The sequence below is a fragment of the Maylandia zebra genome, unplaced genomic scaffold, assembly GCF_041146795.1.
Source record: "Maylandia zebra isolate NMK-2024a unplaced genomic scaffold, Mzebra_GT3a scaffold11, whole genome shotgun sequence".
NCBI lineage: Eukaryota > Metazoa > Chordata > Actinopteri > Cichliformes > Cichlidae > Maylandia > Maylandia zebra.
Window position 1 is genome coordinate 1,601,869 of NW_027490041.1, and position 15,309 is coordinate 1,617,177.

General features: G+C 43.8%; 1 protein-coding gene across 1 annotated transcript in view; it reads right to left on the minus strand.

The window, feature by feature from the left end:
* Window positions 1-14,958, minus strand: part of LOC143416073 (NACHT, LRR and PYD domains-containing protein 3-like) — a 28,964-nt gene extending 14,006 nt beyond the window's left edge. The window contains exons 1-4 of the mRNA XM_076881447.1: window positions 14,934-14,958; window positions 13,092-14,892; window positions 6,323-6,496; window positions 3,765-3,941 (exon numbers count right to left, since the gene is read on the minus strand). Coding sequence (XP_076737562.1) covers window positions 3,765-3,941; window positions 6,323-6,496; window positions 13,092-14,892; window positions 14,934-14,958 — 2,177 coding nt within the window. The remainder of the gene's footprint in view (window positions 1-3,764; window positions 3,942-6,322; window positions 6,497-13,091; window positions 14,893-14,933) is intronic.
* Window positions 14,959-15,309: the final 351 nt, after the last annotated feature.

Genomic DNA, 15,309 nt, shown 5'->3' on the forward strand with positions numbered 1-15,309 from the left:
AACTCGTAAGTAATCCAATAATAACAATAATAATGGAGTGGATTTATATAGCGCTTTTCAAGGCACCCAAAGCGCTTTACAATACCACTATTCATTCACTCTCACACTGGTGGAGGCAAGCTACGGTTGTAGCCACAGCTGCCCTGGGGCAGACTGACAGAAGCCAGGCTGCCATATTGCGCCATCGGCCCCTCTGGCCAACACCAGTAGGCGGTAGGGTAGATTTATCATATCACACCATATTATCCAATATTATATTACATTATATTATATTATAATATGTTATATTATATCCCCTTTCACATTAGAGCCACAACAGGACCCACTAGAACATGGGAACAAGTAAAAGTGAAATATAAGAATATTCTACAGAATGGTAATATTTATCACTTATATTGCTTGTCGTCCCTTGGAAAGAGACCCTGGAATACTCTGTTTGTTTGTTCATAACAGCAACCAAGAAAAGGGCAGAGCAAAAAAAAAGACAGGTGGTGGTCCTGCACCCCCTCGTCAACAAGTTGGTTAAGTGAATAATACCCTCACGGGAAAATCGATATCTCTCTATGAGCACACTGTCGCGCTGAGCTAAAGGATCCTGTCTGTCCCGCAATATACGCTGAATTCTGAGGACTCTCCTTATCAATCTTGCACCTTCCGCAATGGGTTGCTCGCGTAAACGGACAGGATATGACTGCGACAGACTTCCCAAATCCACCTTCGCTTTTATAGCCGTGGTCTCTCATCTTGATTACACGAAGTAATTTACAATTACTACTCTGAAATATGAATTACATCTGTAATAATCACATACATGTAATAGAATGTTAATAGTACATTTCCCTTTTTTAGGAAATGACCTGTATGTATCTGTGTGACATCAATAAAAGGATCAAGTGCTGCATTATCTTTAGTTACATTGATGTTATTTATTTATGGTGAAACAGTGGTGGAATATCGCTGTTGCTTTCGTATGAATGACGCGGACATACCTGCGTGGCCACGATCTAATCCTGTTTACATAAAGTAAACCTGCTCCCCAGCAGGTTTACGCTTACGGCTCTGTTGCTATGACAGCAAGTCCCGGATGGGCTTCGGGGAACCGAACGATCCAGGATCACGCGAAATCGTCAACAATCTAATCCAGCTAACTCACTTAGCGCGGTACGAAGCACAGGCCCCAGGTCCCAAAGTGCAGAACAACAAGGTTTCAAACAGCTTCGTTCCAGCAGCATCAGCCACAGAAATGCAGAGATAATTCTTTGGATCTCTTGGTTGTGTTGTATGATGCTGTGTTTGCATATCTGGTGTCTGTGTTGCTTTGTGAGGATGGATCACTCATCTACTGCAGTCCCAGATAAACAGAGCTGGACCTGAACCTGGTAACTTCACTTAGAAGACACTTGTGACGGGAACTTGTGAGAAGTTTTGTGCAGACAAGTGTTGATTTTGAGTCTGGGACGAGGTCTCCACAGTCTTTGTGGAGATCCACATTCTGCATACTGCCTGTGAGAAGCTGCAGACATTTCTCCTCCAAATCCACTGAGCAGCTGCTCGTGGTGGTATTAGCTTCATGTGTGCGTGTTAGCATTAAGCCTCGGCGACACTCTGATGTGGACACGGTCACAGCTGGACGCGTGATGGACGAGTCGTCCTTCCTGTTAAACTTCTTTGAGGTGAGCTTGAAGCTGCTGCTTGAGGCGCATGCACAGCTGGTTATTGTACTGGAAATGTTCTGCAGACGAGTCCACGCACTCACAACAAAGATCAGTGTGGACTACGCTGTGCACACTCCAATCCAATGCTGATTGGTTAGAAAGTGGGCGGGAACAGGGAAGAGAGCGACAGCAGCGTTCAGCACAAACATGGAGGATCAAAGAAGAAGAACATCACAAGCTCAGATGGAGGCTGCAGTGGACACTTTTCATTGTTTTTTCACATTCGCTTTCACATCAGCTTCACCAACAACAGCACAAGCAGAGCAGCCCACTGACTGCGTGGCCGTGACGGCGCCCCCTGGTGACTGTAAACCACTACAACATGTAGACGGCCGTCTGCTGCTCATTTCTTTGCCACCATCACAGGAGCTCTTTATCCTGTTCTTCACTCTCATTGGTTCTTTGTGTGCTTGTTTTTTAGAACAGTAGTCATTGTGATTGTTCAAAGAAGACAGTCAGCTGTGACTAAATGTAGCTCCTACAGCAGTGATTGGAATAACTACTGAAGCTAATCCAGTATCAAAGCTCAGGAATCAGCAGCTCCCACCTCGTTTTCTTTGAACAACTATTTTTAGCTGCTGTGTTTTTGTGTTTCTGCAGACCTCAGACATCCTGCTGCTCTGGAGAACTGAAGCTCTAAAGGCTTCAGCCTTTATCTCCAAGAAACAAAGCTGATCATGGAGACCCAGCAGGTCAGCTGATCTGTGGACAGCACCAGCATCTTTAAGTAAGTCTGAGAGGTGAGCAGTCTTTGGAAGCCTTTACTGTCTGATAGTCTCAGAGCAGGATTTGGATCATTATTTGGCTTTTCTTCTATTATTATGTTTAGTTTCTGCTTCACAGATATTCTCTGAGATGTTCTCTGAAATGTTTCCCACTGTTGGACAAACTTTCACAGTTTCTTCATAAAGGAGATCTCCTGTGCAGTTCATCTGTGATAATATGTTAAATACTGAATTAGGATTCATATCTGAATGTACTGACTGTTAATTATCAGTAAATATAAAAATGTTTGAGTTTGGCTTTGATGAATCAGAATAAAAGTAATAAAATAATGATTTTAGAGACAGGCCTAACTCAGGCCAGCTGACAGCCTGTGTACAAACAGACTTCAGCCATATGAGAGTGAGTGTGAGTGAATGAGAGCACACACAGGACACTCTGATCTCTGAATGTGTGTGACGCAGTGAAAAAGAGGATTGTACTGGATATACTGTGACTGACAAACAGAGTTTAAAGAGAAAGGTGTTTGGATTAAAATGGATTATGCTAAAGTGAACGTGCTAATGAAATCTGAACTGACTGAAATGTGAAGTGAAGATAATTCAGATGTAAAAGAGAGAAACTGATAATAAGGTGGGGCTGAAGATCAGTGAAGGGCATGTAAACACCTGATTGGCTGAGTAGATATCAGATCGACAGTTTCACAGTTTTCCCTGTGGATTATAACTTTAAGAAGATGTGACATTCATCAAGGAATCCTGCTCTCCGGATTATTTCCATGAACACTGAGCTGGAACACATCTACAGTGCTGAAAGTGCCCGTCTCACCACCAACCTCCCTGTGCACATTCACTTTTCAACCCTTTGGGAGAAAATAAAGATGTAAATCTGAGTATTTATCTATGTTAGTGCGAACACCTCTAATAGGTTGGTTTAGTCTTTCCAAGTCATATCTTCCCTTGGAGTCTGCGGTCCAGGCTCTTAAAATCATCCTAGTTTAACAAGCACTACAATCTAGAGGAGAGCTGCACTAACAGGTGTGACTGATGAGATCTGACCTGCAAGGATACTCATGTTTATGTATATCAGGACAAGCAGGGAAGACCTGGACATCAACTCTGTCAGGCTGCCTGAGTCCGCTCACCCACATCAGCTCAGAACTCTGCATTATCTACTGAGTCAGACTCAGAAGGATCAGGTATCAGAAGTTCTACAAAGAGTAGAACCAGACTTCCTGTATAGAGGTGTGTGGGCCTACTGATCCACAGTGTCAGCACAACTTTCACATCATATTCATCTCAGCACAACTAAAACATGGTGACTGACCTCAGAGTTTCAAGTCCACATCCCGGACTCTCCAGGAAACCACACAGATGCTTCACTCCTGAATCCTGCAGCTTGTTGTTGTTACTCAGGTCCAGCCTTCTCAGATGGGAGGGGTTGGACTTCAGTGCTGCTGCCAGATAATCACAGCTGATCTTTGACAAACCACAGCTCTCCAATCTGTATAAAGAATGAAAGATGTAAGTTTATTAGACAAAGTGTGAGCTTGAAATCATTCAGTGTTTCATCATCTGTTCAGAGCTGAAGAAGGTTCAGAATGTAGAAGTTTAGAAAATGGAAACTCCAAACAGCTGAAGCCAACAGGAAGCAGCTTCAAACAAACACAACAAGAGAAAAAACTCTTAATGTTTCACATTAAAGTCATACATTTATCATAAAAACATGAAAAAGTCCTGTTTTTCCTTCCAGGAACCACAAGGCTTCACTTTTAAAGGTGAAGTGTGAAAGAAATGGACATATTTGAAGTCCAACACCTTTTTCACATTATTAAAGCAGACAAACTACAAGTTAATTTTCATTCCAACAAGTCATCTTCTGACTTGTACTAACAACACTGGTCGCTATGTGCAGCTGGCTTTGAGACCAGTGCTCAGGGAGCGTCTACAAAGTGCAGCATTGAAAGAACATCACACACTAATTTTCTTCCATCATCCAACCTGAAGAGGAAACAGAGACGGCTCCCCTTCAAAGTAAAAGCTGCTCCTTTTGGACACAATATCAAAGAAAGTCTACAGTATAACATAAGAAAAGACAGAACAAAGTTTTGGTTGTTTTTAAATTGTGCAGAAATGAAACTACACTAAGCTCAAATATGTGACAGACATTTCATCCCATATCAGCTTAGAGGGAACATTGGACACCTCCACAGTTCACTTGAACAAAACTTTACGTCAGATTTGTTTTCATGGTTTGATCCAGTGATGAGAGCCGTTTCCCCCATGTCCAGTCCTTGTACTAAGCTAGGCTAAACATGTCCAGTGCCTGTTTCTGTGCAGCTTTTAATCTGATGTTAATAAGGCAGAAATGGAGGAAGAAGAAAATGACTTCATCAATCAACATGCAGCTACCAACCCAAATGGTGAGCGCATCTACTGCAGGTGTGGTGCCTGTTATCGGACCCGGAGCAACATCCCCCAAAAACCCGAAGAGGAGAGTCCTGGCCCCTAGCCCTGCCATTGTAGCAGAAATGATGACGGATGATGATGGCAGCAGCAGCCGTTCATCTCTGCGTGAGTAGCTTAATGTTGTTCGTATGTAATTTGAGTAGGCTAACCACGTTATTACATTAATGCATGTAAGGTGAACTAGCAAACATCATCATAGCTACATGCAGCTGTCTTCTTGTTTGATGGCAGATACTCCCTTCACCCTGGCCAAAAAGGCTAAAATGACCAAAGAAAAAGTGGAAAACAGTTAAACATGAGAGGTTTTTGGACAAAGTTTGTGTTTTTTCCATTGTTTAAGCACTGCTTCCAATCAAGAGTGATACCATACATGCCCCATAGCTGCAGAAAAGGCTAATATTGTTATCTTTTTACCAAAAAAACAGCTGAACATGAGAGGTTTTTGGACAAAGTTTGTGTTCTCCATTCTTTAAGCACCGGTTTGAGCACTGTTTAAGCACCGGCACTGTTTCAAAAGTACCGGTTTGGCACCGGTATCGGATAAAACCTAAACAATACCCATCCCTAGTTATTACTGTTGTTTATGATCCCCTACATTATCCTACATTCAAATATATTCTCCAGCTACAATAGTGTTTGTGTTCCTAAAAGGATTTCATGAATGTGTTATTGTTCATGTCACATCTGTATGAAACAAAGAGGAAGTGAGGTTTATCCTTCATGATCACAAACTGTTCCAGCATGTAAACCTGAGATCTGTGTGGAGCAGCTGACCTGTACGATGTGCTCAACACAAACAGTATTTACCATCAGTTACTGTGTGACTGAACCACGTGGGTGTATGAAACATCGCTTTCAGTTTTAATAGCACATGGCAGCATTCAGACGAGAATCTATACAGTAACACTTTGATTTGTTACAGTGAGGAGACTGTTGAAGGAACGATGAGGGGAAACTGTAACAGCAGCAACAGAAACCAGGAGACAAAGCTGAGGTCTGGGTTCCTCTATGCTACACACAGCCTCCTGCTCCTGGACTTTAGTAAACACATAAATATCTCCAAGTACACTTGCTTCAGAAACTATTAAACTCATTACAAGTTTACTTCAGCTTTAAATTACTCACAACATCAGCACACATAAGTAAACAAAGTAACTCACACAGCTACTGTTCAAGTTTAGTCATCTTTAATACAAATATACCTCATTATTATGACTCTCACAGCTACCTGCTCATTGAACTGAACAATAATTCTGTTTTACCATTAAACCAAAATATGTGACTGTAAAAAAAATCTTCAGACAGTAATTAAGAATCTCCAAAGCAATCAAAAGATAAAGAAAAGTTCACCTGCCAATTCTATAAAGCTTGGTTGTTTATACAATATATCATTTAATGATATGTTTGGATCCTGACCTGAGAGTTTCCAGTGTACAATGTGGACTCTGCAGTGCAGCAGACAGAAGCTTCACCCCTGAATCCCACAGGTCATTGTTACTCAGGTCCAGCTCTTTCAGACTAGAGGACTGGGAGTTGAGAACTGAGGACAGAGCAACACAGCTTCTCTCTGAGAGGTTACAGCCACTCAGTCTGGAAGAAAACAAACAAACAAATTAATTAAATCAGTCAAATGAAACATTTTAATGCCAGCATGCAATACAATTATTGGTTAACTAAATAGCTTCATTAAAACACAACTCTTCTTCTATATCAGCACTTACTCCTTGTAAGCTCCACTTGCTCCACCTTCTGAGTCAGACGACATGAAAACAAACTGTAAATCTAGTAGAAACATGATTGGAAATCTTCTCAGATCCATTTGTACATTTAGAGCCTGATCCTGAAATATAGCAGCACGGACATTCACAGCAGCAAAGGGTTCTTGCTGATCTGAGCTGGCTTGGCCCTGGCTTATTGAAGATTAAAGAAAGCAGAATCAGCTGTTAAAAACTGGCTGCCCGCTGTGACTGAAACAATGGGACGGGTCGTGACTTCTCAAAAATGGTAAATGGCCTGCATTTGTATAGCGCTTTTCTAGTCATTAAGGAACCCAAAGCGCTTTACACTACATTCAGTCATTCACCCATTCACACACTCATTCACACACTGGCGATAGCAAGCTACATTGTAGCCACAGCTGCCCTGGGGCGCACTGACAGAGGCGAGGCTGCCGGACACAGCCGCCACAGGGCCCTCTGACCACCACCAGTAGGCAAACATGGGGTTAGTATCTTGCCCAAGGATATTTGGCATGCAGCCAGGAGGCAGCCTGGAATCGAACCACCGACCTTCTGATTAGTGGCTGACCTGCTCTGCCACCTGAGCTACAGCCACAGCACCCAACTCTCAAAATAAGATAAGATCTTGAAGAAGCTCATGGCGGTCGTGAGTTCTCAGACTTTGCTCTTTGAGCGCAAAACCGATAACCTCTCTTGGCTCTCCAACGGGAGATTGAGAGACGAGTGACGGACTGTTAGATCAGCTGTGAAATTGACATGCAGTTGTTCGCACCAAAGAAAACCACCATCATTTCATGCGGCTAACATACCGGCGCCAGCTGTGATCTCAAGGCTGGAGCTGAACATAACAAATCTCACCCTGATAACAGACGGTGTTTAGACTGTTCCTTCCCATCCTAAGCATGCTTATCCCCTCCCGGTGCAGACGGTGGGTCGAGGGGACCAGCGCAAATGCTGCAGGCTCGGATGCGCTGTCTACACCGGCTGTCTCTCACCTTTTACCCATCCCTGTGTCTTGTCATGTATTTCTATGGCGCATTACCTGCTCAGCCAGGTAAGCTACAGCAGTCAGCAGTGTGTGAGTTAATTTGAAGACAATGATGACTATAAGTCAGGTAAAAAAAAAAATACTATTATCAACCAACAAGGGGAAAACAGTGAGCTTGAATGACCAAGCTTTGACCAAGGGTGGCTCACTCCTCGGTCTTCTTGCCCAAGGAGTGAACCACCCTGCATGGCTATCAATGTGGTGCAACGAAGGCCATCATACAGTACAGGCCATCCAAGCTGATTTTTAACTTTTCGTCCCAGATACCACCTTAAAAATCATCTAGATTAGGATATGTTGGCTGATCTGAATTGTGTTATAGATCCAATCACAACAAACAGAGAGCTCTTGTGTGTCCAAGGTGAACAGGAAGAATATATACATGCATAAAGTCAATAAAGTCAGAAGGTTTGCTTTAGACTGTGCTGCAGTTTATCATCAAAGACTGACAAACAGTCACCGTGCTGCCAATAAATGGCATCAAGTCTGACTTGAGGTTTTTCTTTTTTTTGTTCTTTTTTTTTTTTTTAATCAAGATTAAATTTTATAGCAACCACAGCAGAGATGACCAGGGAATAGGGATGGGTATTGATAAGATTTTCACGATTCCGATTCCATTTTTGATTCTGTTTAACGATTCGATTCTTTATCGATTCTCTTATCGATTCTTTTTTAAAAAGGAGAACACTAAGGTCGATTAGCTTAGAACTTTGTTTTATATCTTCTCTTTGAACAAGATAGAAATTTACAAGTAACATGGCCTTACAAACCCAGCAGTGAGATCTTAAGAGATCCAGCCTACGGCTCTTCAATGGGGTGTCACAGGGTCCCCAGGAAAAAAAATTGTAAATGTAAAATAATAAAATAAATATTCTTCTGTAGCAATAACAAAGTATAACATAAATTATTCTGTAGCAATTACACAAGAATATCCAGTAATGTCCCTGCCTACAATTAAACACATTCACTTACCGAAAATCGGGGGCATCTGCTGTGGCAGCCTTTCACCACAAACTTAGTCTCTGCTCGGTGACATTCGTCTATCCTGGCCTGAAAGGAGACGCTACCGGTAGACTGCAGCAAGAACTGCCAGCATCTGAGCCAGACAGACTCTGTCTCTCTCATCATGGTCACCTAAATGCACAGTAATGTCAGGTTTTGTAATAAGGCAGATCGCGCTATCATACCGTATTTTCACAACCATAAGGCGCACTTAAAAGTCTTAGATTTTCTTCAAAAAGTACGGCGCACCCTATAGCGCAGTGCGCCCTGTGTGTTGTAATTAGGACGTAGTAGAGAACACCATGAGAACGCTAAAGGGTGAAGTGTGTGCGTTGACTTTATCGCACATACCTGTATAAAAGAACAGGTATGTGCGTTATGCAGGACATCGTTGTTTTAACAACCCTGAAAATGGCAAAGAGACACGCTTACGAAGCACAGTTTAAACTGAAGGCCATCAGCTACGCGGAGGAACATGGAAATCGAGCAGCGGCGAGAGAATTTAAGATTAACGAATTCGCAAATGGAGGAAGCTAGGAAACAAGCTCCGGCAGGTCAAGAAAACGCAGCTGAGTTTCCGCGGACATAAGGCGAGGTGGCCCGAGTTGGAGGAAAGACTAGAGAGGTGGATCATCGAGCAAAGAACGAGCGGGAGAAGCGTTTCGACGGTCACCATTCGGCTAAAAGCAGTTTCACTTTCACTTTTTATGAAACGGTGCCATTTTTCCATCCGGACCAGGACTACGGTAGCGCAGCAACTTCCAGCGGATTATAAGGAAAAGCTGGCCATCTTCCGCTCCTACTGCAGCAAACACATCGGCGACAAACACATCCAGCGATGGATGACCGATGGAGACCACAGTTTCACCAAGAGTGGAAGGCAGCGCCCGGCGAGTTACGCCACAATTTGCCAATGGATTGTGGATGCTTGGGCTAACATGTCTGCTGGCACTGTTGTTCGAGCTTTCGCAAAAGCCGGCATCATTTCCGAGGAGCCGCACGGCACGGAAAGTGACTCTGACAGTGAAGAAAGTGAACCTGGCATGTTTGATGGAGATTTAGCGCAGCTGTTCAATTCAGACACAGAGGATGAGGACTTCGATGGGTTTGCTTGATGATAAAAATGTGAGTACCAAACTTTGTTTTGCTCCTGCTTTATTTTTAAATACGCACACTTGTATGCTTGTGTGTTGTTGATGATGACGATTACTGGTAATAAAAATGTGAGTAAGGTACCGAACTCAGGTTTGCTCCCGCTTTATTTTTAAATACGCATACGGTACTTGTATGCGCCCTATGATCCAGTGCACCTTATGTGTGTGTTAAATACAGTAATGGCACACATAACTGAGACTGCGCCTTTTAGCACAGTGCGTCTTATGGTCGTGAAAATACGGTAATATGCACTGTTAGTTGATTATTTACCTGCCGCATTAACGGAAGAGGACGTGCAAACGTTACCGCTGCTGCTGGGTTGAGATTCACGAGTCCGGAGCGGAATTAAAAACACAACATTCATTTAAGGTCATCGCGTGTTTTGTGAGCAAATGCTTTTGCATATTCGCAGTGTTTCCTCCCTTAAATGAAATACAGTGGGGCAAAAAAGTATTTAGTCAGCCACCGATTGTGCAAGTTCCCCCACTTAAAATGATGACAGAGGTCAGTAATTTGCACCAGAGGTACACTTCAACTGTGAGAGACAGAATGTGAAAAAAAAATCCATGAATTCACATGGTAGGATTTGTAAAGAATTTATTCGTAAATTAGGGTGGAAAATAAGTATTTGGTCACCTCAAACATGGAAAATCTCTGGCTCTCACAGACCTGTAACGTCTTCTGTAAGACGCTTTTCTGTCCCCCACTCGTTACCTGTATGAATGGCACCTGTTTGAACTCATCATCTGTATAAAAGACACCTGTCCACAGCCTCAAACAGTCAGACTCCAAACTCCGCCATGGCCAAGACCAAAGAGCTTTCGAAGGACACCAGGAAAAGTATTGTAGACCTGCACCAGAATGGGAAGAGTGAATCTACAATAGGCAAGCAGCTTGGTGTGAAAAAATCAACTGTGGGAGAAATCATCAGAAAATGGAAGACATAAAAGACCACTGATAATCTCCCACGATCTGGGGCTCCACGCAAGATCTCATCCCGTGGGGTCAAAATGATCATGAGAACGGTGAGCAAAGATCCCAGAACCACACGGGGGGACCTGGTGAATGACCTGCAGAGAGCTGGGACCAAAGTGACAAAGGTCACCATCAGTAACACACTACAACGGCAGGGAATCAAATCCCGCAGTGCCAGACGTGTTCTGCTGCTGAAGCCAGTGCATGTCCAGGCCCGTCTGAAGTTTGCCAGAGAGCACATGGATGATACAGCAGAGGATTGGGAGAATGTCATGTGGTCAGATGAAACCAAAGTAGAACTTTTTGGTATAAACTCAACTCGTCGTGTTTGGAGGACGAAGAATACTGAGTTGCATCCCAAGAACACCATACCTACTGTGAAGCATGGGGGTGGAAACATCAGGCTATGGGGCTGTTTTCTGCCAAGGGGACAGGACGACTGATCCGTGTTAAGGACAGAATGAATGGGGCCATGTATCGTGAGATTTTGAGCCAAAACCTCCTTCCATCAGTGAGAACTTTGAAGATGAAACGAGGCTGGGTCTTCCAACATGACAATGATCCAAAACACACCGCCCGGGCAACAAAAAGGAGTGGCTCTGTAAGAAGTATTTGAAAGTCCTGGAGTGGCCTAGCCAGTCTCCAGACCTCAACCCCATAGAAAATCTGTGGCGGGAGTTGAAAGTCCGTGTTGCTCGGCGACAGCCCCAAAACATCACTGCTCTCGAGAAGATCTGCATGGAGGAATGGGCCAAAATACCAGCTACTGTGTGTGCAAACCTGGTAAAGACCTATAGTAAACGTTTGACCTCTGTTATTGCCAACAAAGGTTATGTTACAAAGTATTGAGTTGTATTTTTGTTATTGACCAAATACTTATTTTCCACCCTGATTTAGGAATAAATTCTTTACAAATCCTACCATGTGAATTCATGGATTTTTTTTTCACATTCTGTCTCTCACAGGTGAAGTGTACCTCTGGTGCAAATTACTGACCTCTGTCATCATTTTAGGTGGGAGAACTTGCACAATCGGTGGCTGACTAAATACTTTTTTGCCCCACTGTATCTACTTTTCAAGTACTGCAAGTTGCCCTGTTGTCATCTGTTCTCATAAAGTATAACCAAACTTTCGAGCGTTTGAGCCGCTTTCGCGCCATGTTTCCTGCCAGGTAAATGACGCTCCGCAACGTGGTGACGTCATTTGGGGTGACTGGAATCGATAAGGGAATCGTTTGCAAAAATGGCAAAAAATTCACAGGAATTGAAACAGTGGGAACCGGTTCTCAACAAGAACCGGGTTTCGATACCCATCCCTACCAGGGAAGGTGTGCTTGAGGGGATATAGCTAAAACAGCTCAAAGAGCTCAGTTCATCTTCTGACTGAAGATGAACTGAGGTGCTGTACCCAAGTCTGTAACAACATTTTGACAACAGTGTGAAAGAAAAACTGGAAGAAATGCAGGTTCAGGGAGGGACAAATATCTGCTGTAGCCAGATTGGAGTGAGAGGAGAGAGCAGGCCAACAACAACAAAGAAACAACAAACACACTGTGGAAGACCGAAGCAGAGTTTAGTTTAAAGTGGAACTAAGGATGTTTCTCTGGCTGCCATGATTCACTGAGTAATTCAAATGCTTTCTTTAATGCAGGACCCACCATGCATGTAAAAGCAAGTGTTTCACCAACATTTGTGACTAAAAATAGACCTGCAGTAGAAATGTATCTAGGAGCATGCATGTGAATATAAAGTATCACAACATCAGGCACATGCAGCCTAAATGTTTAAACAAAGACTGATAACATAACAGCAGCAGTGATGATCAGAGTTTATGGTGAATCCAGCGTCTTGAGTTCACCGAGTTCTGGAGGCATCAAAGTAAAGAAAAGTGTGCATGTTAGTCCCCATAGGGAAATAGTTCCTCTGCATTTAACCCATTCACCCAGTGAAGCAGTGGGCAGCCACCAATGCAGCGCCCGGGGAGCAGTGTGTAGGGACGGTACCTTGCTCAGGGGTACCTCAGGGTAGCCGTTCAGTGGAGTCGAACCCCCGACCTTCCGATCATGGGGCCACCACTCTACCTACTGAGCTATCCCTGCCCCTTTTTTTTTTTTTCCTTTTTTTTTGTAAAGTGAGAGGTTACAGTTGTATTGGAGAAATCCCAAAACTTTAGAATACAAATTCATAAAAAGACAGAAAACCTGGTGAAATAAATTACTGACACAGTTGGATGTTAAAAGTAAAGACATGAGTACAAATGTACTCACAGAGCTTTGTTGGAGGCTTTGACCACTGGCAGCAGCCTCAGAAGAGCCTCCTCTGAAGCAGAGTATTTCTGCAGGTCAAACACATCCAGATCTTCTTCTGATGACAGTAAGATGAAGACCAGAGCTGACCACTGAGCAGGAGACAGTTTATCTGTGGAGAGACTTCCTGATCTCAGGGACTGTTGGATCTCCTCCACTAGAGAACGATCATCCAGTTCATTCAGACAGTGGATCAGATTGATGCTTTTCTCTGCAGACAGATTCTCACTGAGCTTCTCCTTGATGTACTGGACTATTTCCTGATTGGTCTGTGAGCTACTTCCTGTCTGTGTCAGCAGACCTCGTAGGAGACTCTGATTGGTCTGCAGTGAAAGACCCAGGAGGAAGCGGAGGAACAAGTCCAGGTGTCCATTTGGACACTGTAAGGCCTTGTTCACAGCACTCTGGTGGAGAGATTGAAGTTTTAGTTTGTTAAATAGTTTAGATTTCTTGGAGGTTGTTTGTTGTTGTTCCAGCAGATTGAGTCCAGAGTTGATGAAGGTCAGATGGACATGAAGAGCAGCCAGAAACTCCTGAACACTCAGATGGATGAAGCAGAACACCTTGTCCTGGTACAGTCCTCTCTCCTCTTTAAAGATCTGTGTGAACACTCCTGAGTACACTGAGGCTGCTCTGATATCGATGCCACACTCTGTCAGGTCTGATTCATAAAAGATCAGGTTTCCTTTCTGCAGCTGATCAAAAGCCAGTTTTCCCAGAGACTCCATCATCTTTCTGCTCTCTGGACTCCAGTGTGGATCTGTCTCAGCTCCTCCATCATACTTGACCTTCTTCACTTTGGCCTGAACCACCAGGAAGTGGATGTACATCTCAGTCAGGGTCTTGGGCAGCTGTCCTCCCTCTCTGGTTTCCAGCACATCCTCCAGAACTGTAGCAGTGATCCAGCAGAAGACTGGGATGTGACACATGATGTGGAGGCTTCGTGATGTCTTGATGTGGGAGATGATCCTGCTGGCCTGCTCCTCATCTCTGAATCTCTTCCTGAAGTACTCCTCCTTCTGTGGGTCAGTGAACCCTCTGACCTCTGTCACCATGCCAACACAGTCAGGAGGGATCTGATTGGCTGCTGCAGGTCGTGTGGTTATCCAGAGGCGAGCAGAGGGAAGCAGTTTCCCCCTGATGAGGTTTATCAGCAGCACATCCACTGAGGTGGACTTTCTAGGGTCAGTTAGGATTGTAGTTTTGTGGAAGTCCAGAGGAAGTCGACACTCATCCAGACCATCAAAGATGAACACAACCTGGAAGTCTTCAAAGCTGCAGATTCCTGCTTCTTTGGTTTCAGTAAAGAAGTGATGAACAAGTCCCACCAAGCTGAACTTTTCCTCTTTCAGCACATTCAGCTCTCTGAAAGTGAATGGAAATATAAACTGGATGTCCTGGTTGGCTTTGTCTTCAGCCCAGTCCAGGCTGTATTTCTGTGTTAAGACTGTTTTCCCAATGCCAGCCACTCCCTTTGTCAGCACTGTTCTGATTGGTTCATCTCTTCCAGGTGAGGCTTTAAAGATGTCTTCTTGCCTGATGGTTGTTTCTGGTCTGTCTGGTTTCCTGGATGCTGTTTCAATCTGTCTGACCTCATGTTCATCATTGACCTCTGCAGTCCCTCCCTCTGTGATGTAGAGCTCTGTGTAGATCTGATTCAGAAGAGTTGGGTTTCCTGCTTTAGCGATGCCCTCAAACACACACTGGAACTTCTTCTTCAGGGTGGATTTAAGGTTACGATGACAAACTGGAGCTTGAAGTTCTGAATGAGAAGAAAAATAAACACTCAATTCCAAAAAGAACTAATCTTTAAAACATGTTGCTCCATCTTCCATCTCTGGAAAATGTTCATTTATCCAGCAGGTTAAATCTTTAGATAAATCCTCTTACTGCTCTGCAGACGGTCAGCCAGCTCCTCCTGCTTCATTCTCCTCAGGATGTCCACCGTGATCTTCACAAACGCCTCTCTGCTGCTGCTCCTCTGACTCTCTAAGCATTCTGGGTAATCTGGACTCAGAACCTTCTGGATCTTCTTCAGCTCGTTCTTCACAAAAGTGATGATGTTGTCCTCCAACAGCTGGAACAGAATATTTATGAATGAGCCAATCAGAGTGAAATCATGGAGCCAAACATCAGATCCATGTTGGACACACTGACGATCCACTGGTCTACAAAGAGC